The sequence below is a fragment of the Tachypleus tridentatus genome, chromosome 1 (assembly GCF_004210375.1).
Source record: "Tachypleus tridentatus isolate NWPU-2018 chromosome 1, ASM421037v1, whole genome shotgun sequence".
Lineage (NCBI taxonomy): Eukaryota > Metazoa > Arthropoda > Merostomata > Xiphosura > Limulidae > Tachypleus > Tachypleus tridentatus.
The window spans coordinates 168,987,068-168,995,195 of NC_134825.1; the positions used below are offsets into that span (position 1 = coordinate 168,987,068).

At 34.7% G+C, this 8,128-nt stretch overlaps 1 protein-coding gene across 1 annotated transcript; it reads left to right on the plus strand.

Annotated features, from left to right (window-relative positions):
• Window positions 1–5,985: 5,985 nt before the first annotated feature.
• LOC143256963 (protein O-mannosyl-transferase Tmtc3-like) lies at window positions 5,986–7,581 on the plus strand. Its single transcript, XM_076514952.1, has 2 exons — window positions 5,986–6,184; window positions 7,362–7,581. Exons 1-2 carry the CDS (start codon window positions 5,993–5,995, stop codon window positions 7,527–7,529), a joined length of 360 nt encoding a protein of 119 aa, XP_076371067.1. The 5' UTR covers window positions 5,986–5,992; the 3' UTR covers window positions 7,530–7,581.
• Window positions 7,582–8,128: the final 547 nt, after the last annotated feature.

The window sequence follows — 8,128 nt, forward strand, 5'->3', positions numbered from 1 at the left end:
TCTGTATTACTCCAGTATACTGTGAAGTTCTAACAACATATTTATACCTGCAGGTTCTGTCTTACTCCAGTATACTGTGGAGTTCTAACAACATATTTATACCTGTAAGTTCTGTATTACTCCAGTATACTGTAAAGTTCTAACAACATATTTATACCTGCAGGTTCTGTATTACTTTAGTATACTGTGAAGTTCTAACAACATATTTATACCTGTAGGTTCTGTATTACCCAGTATACTGTGGAGTTCTAACAACATATTTATACCTGCATGTTCTATATTACTCCAGTATACTGTGAAGTTCTAACAACATATTTATACCTGTAGGTTCTGTATTACTCCAGTATACTGTGGAGATCTAACAACATATTTATGCCTGCAGGCTCTGTCTCACTCCTGTTTTCTGTGGAGTTTTAACAACATATTTATACCTGTAGGTTCTGTATTACTCCAGTATACTGTGGAGTTCTAACAACATATTTATACCTGCAGGTTCTGTCTTACTCCAGTATACTGTGGAGTTCTAACAACATATTTATACCTGCAGGTTCTGTATTACTCCAGTATACTGTGGAGTTCTAACAACATATTTATACCTGCATGTTCTGTATTACTCCAGTATACTGTGAAGTTCTAACAACATATTTATACCTATAGGTTCTGTATTACTCCAGTATACTGTGGAGTTGTAACAATATATTTATACCTGTAAGTTCTGTATTACCCAGTATACTGTGGAGTTCTAACAACATATTTATACCTGCAGGTTCTGTATTACTCCAATATACTGTGAAGTTCTAACAACATATTTATACCTGCAGGTTCTGTCTTACTCCAGTATACTGTGGAGCTCTAACAACATATTTATACCTGTAAGTTGTGTATTACTCCAGTATACTGTGAAGTTCTAACAACATATTTATACCTGCAGGTTCTGTATTCCTTCAGTATACTGTGAAGTTCTAACAACATATTTATACCTGTAGGTTCTGTTTTACTCCAGTATACTGTGGAGTTCTAACAACATATTTACACCTGCAGGTTCTGTATTACTTCAGTATACTGTGAAGTTCTAACAACATATTTATACCTGTAGGTTCTGTATTACTCCAGTATACACTGAAGTTCTAACAACATATTTATACCTACAGGTTTTGTCTTACTCCAGTGTACTGTGGAGTTCTAACAACATATTTATACCTGTAAGTTCTGTATTACTCCAGTGTACTGTGGAGTTCCAACAACATATTTATACCTGCAGGTGCTGTCTAACTTCAGAATACTGTGTAGTTCTAACAACATATTTATGCCTGCAGGCTCTGTCTCACTCCAGTTTTCTGTGGAGTTTTAACAACATATTTATACCTGTAGGTTCTGTATTACTCCAGTATACTGTGGAGTTCTAACAACATATTTATACCTGCAGGTTCTGTATTACTCCAGTATACTGTGAAGTTCTAACAACATATTTATACCTGCAGGTTCTGTCTTACTCCAGTATACTGTGGAGTTCTAACAACATATTTATACCTGTAAGTTCTGTATTACTCCAGTATACTGTAAAGTTCTAACAACATATTTATACCTGCAGGTTCTGTATTACTTTAGTATACTGTGAAGTTCTAACAACATATTTATACCTGTAGGTTCTGTATTACTCCAGTATACTGTGGAGTTCTAACAACATATTTATACCTGCATGTTCTATATTACTCCAGTATACTGTGAAGTTCTAACAACATATTTATACCTGTAGGTTCTGTATTACTCCAGTATACTGTGGAGATCTAACAACATATTTATGCCTGCAGGCTCTGTCTCACTCCTGTTTTCTGTGGAGTTTTAACAACATATTTATACCTGTAGGTTCTGTATTACTCCAGTATACTGTGGAGTTCTAACAACATATTTATACCTGCAGGTTCTGTCTTACTCCAGTATACTGTGGAGTTCTAACAACATATTTATACCTGTAAGTTCTGTATTACTTCAGTATAATGTGAAGTTCTAACAACATATTTATACCTATAGGTTCTGTATTACTCCAGTATACTGTGGAGTTGTAACAATATATTTATACCTGTAAGTTCTGTATTACTCCAGTATACTGTGGAGTTCTAACAACATATTTATACCTGCAGGTTCTGTATTACTCCAATATACTGTGAAGTTCTAACAACATATTTATACCTGCAGGTTCTGTCTTACTCCAGTATACTGTGGAGCTCTAACAACATATTTATACCTGTAAGTTGTGTATTACTCCAGTATACTGTGAAGTTCTAACAACATATTTATACCTGCAGGTTCTGTCTTTCTCCAGTATACTATGGAATTCTAACAGCATATTTATACCTGTAAGTTCTGTATTACTCCAGTATACTGTGAAGTTCTAACAACATATTTATACCTGCAGGTTCTGTATTACTCTAGTATACTGAAATGTTCTAACAGCATATTTATATCTGCAGGTTCTGTCTTACTCCAGTATACTGTGGAGTTCTAACGACATATTTATACCTGCAGGTTCTGTATTACTCCAGTATACTGTGAAGTTCTAACAACATATTTATACCTGCAGGTTCTGTATTACTTCAGTATACTGTGAAGTTCTAACAACATATTTATACCTGTAGGTTCTGTATTACTCCAGTATACTGTGAAGTTCTAACAACATATTTATACCTGTAGGTTCTGTATTACTCCAGTATACTGTGAAGTTCCAACAACATATTTATACCTGCAGGTGCTGTCTAACTTCAGAATACTGTGTAGTTCTAACAACATATTTATACCTGTAGGTTCTGTATTACTCCAGTATACTGTGGAGTTCTAACAACATATTTATACCTGTAGGTTCTGTATTACTCCAGTATACTGTAAAGTTCTAACAACATATTTATACCTGCAGGTTCTGTATTACTTCAGTATACTGTGAAGTTCTAACAATATATTTATACCTGTAAGTTCTGTATTACTCCAGTATACTGTGAAGTTCTAACAACATATTTATACCTGCAGGTTCTGTATTACTTTAGTATACTGTGTAGTTCTAACAACATATTTATGCCTGCAGGCTCTGTCTCACTCTAGTTTTCTGTGGTGTTCTAACAACATATTTATACCTGTAGGTTCTGTATTACTCCAGTATACTGTGGAGTTCTAACAACATATTTATACCTGCAGGTTCTGTCTTACTCCAGTATACTGTGGAGTTCTAACAGCATATTTATACCTGTAAGTTCTGTATTACTCTAGTATACTGTGAAGTTCTAACAACATATTTATACCTGCAGGTTCTGTATTACTCTAGTATACTGAAATGTTCTAACAGCATATTTATATCTGCAGGTTCTGTCTTACTCCAGTATACTGTGGAGTTCTAACGACATATTTATACCTGCAGGTGCTGTCTAACTTCAGAATACTGTGTAGTTCTAACAACATATTTATGCCTGCAGGCTCTGTCTTACTCCAGTTTTCTGTGGTGTTCTAACAACATATTTATACCTGCATGTTCTGTATTACTCCAGTATACTGTGAAGTTCTAACAACATATTTATACCTAGGTTCTGTATTACTCCAGTATACTGTGGAGTTCTAACAACATATTTATACCTATAGGTTCTGTATTACTCCAGTATACTGTGGAGTTCTAACAACATATTTATACCTGCAGGTTCTGTCTTTCTCCAGTATACTATGGAGTTCTAACAGCATATTTATACCTGTAAGTTCTGTATTACTCCAGTATACTGTGAAGTTCTAACAACATATTTATACCTGCAGGTTCTGTATTACTCTAGTATACTGAAATGTTCTAACAGCATATTTATATCTGCAGGTTCTGTCTTACTCCAGTATACTGTGGAGTTCTAACGACATATTTATACCTGCAGGTTCTGTATTACTCCAGTATACTGTGAAGTTCTAACAACATATTTATACCTGCAGGTTCTGTATTACTCCAGTATACTGTGAAGTTCTAACAGCATATTTATACCTGCAGGTTCTGTATTACTCCAGTATACTGTGAAGTTCTAACAGCATATTTATATCTGCAGGTTCTGTCTTCAGTATACTGTGAAGTTCTAAGGACATATTTATACCTGCAGGTTCTGTATTACTCCAGTACACTGTGGTGTTCTAACAACATATTTATACCTGCAGGTTCTGTATTACTCCAGTATGCTGTAAAGTTCTAAAAATACAGCGACACATTTCCTTTTTACTTTAGTAACACATTTTTACTTTTATTGCCAACACTATAATATTCCTGTTATAACTCATGAATTATAAACTAGGTTTATAGTTATATTCTTGTCATAACTCATGAATTATGAACTAGGTTTATAGTTATCTCCGCGTCATAACTCATGAATTATGAACTAGGTTTATAGTTTTTTCAATGTCATAACTCATGAATTATGAACTAGCTTTATAGTTTTTTCAATGTCATAACTCATGAATTATGAATTAAGTTTACAGTTATATCCATGTCATAACTCATGAATTATGAACTAAGTTTACAGTTATATTTATGTCATAACTCATGAATTGTGAACTAGGTTTACAGGTAATAGAATTTGACTTACCACGATAATAGACCAGCACTGAACTCGTTGGGAACTTGTCAATAGATAGACACACACACGTTTCTGTGTATGATTTCCAAGAACTAATCAGATATTACAAGTAACAATATTCCTTGTTAGTACTGGTTGGTCTTCTTTGTCTGCCCAATCGACACCTAATTTCAAATGAGCCCGTACCAGTACGTAGCTTTTGACACATCTAATATCATGTGGTGTGCAGGATGACGATTTTATAGGAACCCAATAATCTAGCAGACGATCGAGAATTCTGCTTACGCCCTCCATTTAGCGGGACCGTGATGTTAAAATGATAACATCTTAAACACCATGCATCAGTGCTACCTCGTACGTGTTGGGGGCTTTATTTTAAGGTACCTTTCAAAAACGCGCCGATAAAAAAGGTAATTCTTACCATGCAACTCAACCTACTTTCTGTAACAAACATTCCTATAGTCGAATTTCGATTTTTTGTGGCACATGTCAGTATACATAAACAATGGGAACTTGTTGCCTGCAGCTGTTGTTCTTAAGGAGGGATTCTGGTAATTCACAATTTAAAACATTTCATTCGTTATTGATGTATTATTCCACTCCACTAATAATTATTTCATATCTCCTGGAAAATGTTTATGACAGATACAATAGAACATTAAGGAATTAAGACTCGGTAATGACTGATACAATAGAACATTAAGGAATTAAGACTCGGTAATGACAGATACAGTAGAACATTAAGGAATTAAGACTCGGTAGTGACAGATACAATAGCACATTAAGGAATTAAGTCTCGGCAATGACAGATACAGTAGAACATTAAGGAATTAAGACTCGGTAATGACAGATACAGTAGAACATTAAGGAATTAAGACTCGGTAATGACAGATACAGTAGAACATTAAGGAATTAAGAATGGGTAATGACAGATACAGTAGAACATTAAGGAATTAAGACTCGGTAATGACAGATACAGTAGAACATTAAGGAATTAAGACTCGGTAATGACAGATACAATAGAACATTAAGGAATTAAGACTGGGTAATGACAGATACAGTAGAACATTAAGGAATTAAGACTCGGTAATGACAGATACAATAGAACATTAAGGAATTAAGACTGGGTAATGACAGATACAGTAGAACATTAAGGAATTAAGACTCGGTAATGACAGATACAGTAGAACATTAAGGAATTAAGACTCGGTAATGACAGATACAATAGAACATTAAGGAACTAAGACTCGGTAGATTGGTTTTTATGCTATTAAAGAAAATAAACATTGGAATATAGCTGATAATATAAGAACTGATGATATAGTCATATTGGTGACTTTATTATTTCAGGTTTAGCAAAGAAGAAATAAATAATCAAGTTCACTGGATTAATTCCACAAATTACAATGGAAAATGTGCCCAAAAAACTGCGCCCTCTGTTAGTCGTAACTGTGGCTCTGGTTACCTACTATAATTCACTCGATGGCGGGCTTGTTTTTGATGACATTGCTGCTGTTCAGGACAACAGAGATGTTCGCCCACATAACCCATTATACAATGTTTTTGTCAACGACTTCTGGGGAACCCCATTACACAAGGTAGGAATCTACACGTTTTAAATAGCTTGTTTGTGAATTACTTCTTGAACTTTGTTTGTTTTGAATTTCGCGCAAAGCTACACGATGGCTATCTGTGCTAGCCGTCCCTAATTTAGCAGTGTAAGACTAGAGGGAAGGCAGCTAGTCATCACCACCCACCGACAACTTTTGGGATACTCTTTTACCAACAAATAGCGGGATTGACCGTCATATTATAACGCCCCTACGGCTGAAAAGGGGAGCATGTTTGGTGCGACCGGGATTCAAATCCGTGACCCTCAGATTACGAGTCGAACGCCTTAACACACTAGGCCATGCCGGGCCACTTCTTGAACTACCTATATACAAGGAAACAATATACGTGTTTTAACATGTATGTTAACTACTCCATGAGAATCCCTACCCACATGATCTGCCCTCATCCACACGCGATATAAAGAAACCTCTTTCAACTATCATTAACTCCAATAAACCATCTGAATGTAATACATGTGGAAAAGGAACTGTACCATTGTTTCTAACAATTTAACACGTACACCGTACGTGTATCTATCACTGTACCATTATTTCTAACAATGTGATATATGTAGCTGTACGTGTATCTATCACTGTACCATTATTTCTAACAATGTGATATATGTAGCTGTACGTGTATCTATCACTGTACCATTATTTCTAACAATGTGATATATGTAGCTATACGTGTATCTATCACTGTACGATTGTTTCTAACAATCTGATGTAAGTAACTGTACGTGTATCTATCACTATAACATTGTTTATACTGAACAGCTATCCGAGTAGGATGGAAACGTCAGTTATTGTTTTTTACCTCATTATTTACTTAAGAGTGTGTAGAGAGATGCAAACAACAATAACTGACGCCATTATTTACTTAAGAGTGTGTAGAGAGATGCAAACAACAATAACTGACGTCATTATTTACTTAAGAGTGTGTAGAGTGATGCAAACAACAATAACTGACGACATTATTTACTTAAGAGTGTGTAGTGATGCAAACAACAATAATTGACGTTGCCAGCAAACTCGGGTAGTTGTTCAGTTGTTATAACTATTTGTCAACCTGTAGAAGTTAGACAACAGAGAGTGAAAATGTGAAACTGTTTAATAAATGAAATAATACTGTACGTATCTCGACAAAACATTCAATTTGCAGGAACAAAGTCATAAGTCCTACCGTCCACTTTGTGTGTTGTCGTTTCGCCTCAACTACGCCGTCCACGGGGTGAAGCCTTTCGGTTACCACGTGGTGAACGTGTTCCTTCATGCGATAGTCTGTTTACTTTACTTCAGGTATGTATGCAATCTGGTACTATATGTATAAATATTTACACGATACTGATTTAACATAACTTGTAAAAATTTGATTGAATGCTTGTATATATACATGAATATAATTTAATACAAAAGTTCTATAAAGCTGGTAGAATATGACAGGGGTCTGACTTAACACAGAAGTTGTAATAAACTGGTATAAGTATATATAAACCATCGTCTAGTGTAACACAGAAGTTGTAATAAACTGGTATAAGTATATATAAACTATCGTCTAGTGTAACACAGAAGCTGTAATAAACTGGTAGAAGTATATATAAACCATCGTCTAGTGTAACACAGAAGCTGTAATAAACTGGTATAAGTATATATAAACTATCGTCTAGTGTAACACAGAAGCTGTAATAAACTGGTATAAGTATATATAAACCATCGTCTAGTGTAACACAGAAGTTGTAATAAACTGGTATAAGTATATATAAACCATCGTCTAGTGTAACACAGAAGTTGTAATAAACTGGTATAAGTATATATAAACCATCGTCTAGTGTAACACAGAAGCTGTAATAAACTGGTATAAGTATATATAAACCATCGTCTAGTGTAACACAGAAGCTGTAATAAACTGGTATAAGTATATATAAACCA

Coding starts and splice junctions, on each gene's coding strand:
- LOC143256963 (XM_076514952.1), top strand. CDS start 5,993: ATGGAAAATGTGCCCAAAAAACTGCGCCCTCTGTTAGTCGTAACTGTG. Junction 6,185..7,361: donor GGGGAACCCCATTACACAAG/GTAGGAATCTAC, acceptor TTCAATTTGCAG/GAACAAAGTCATAAGTCCTA.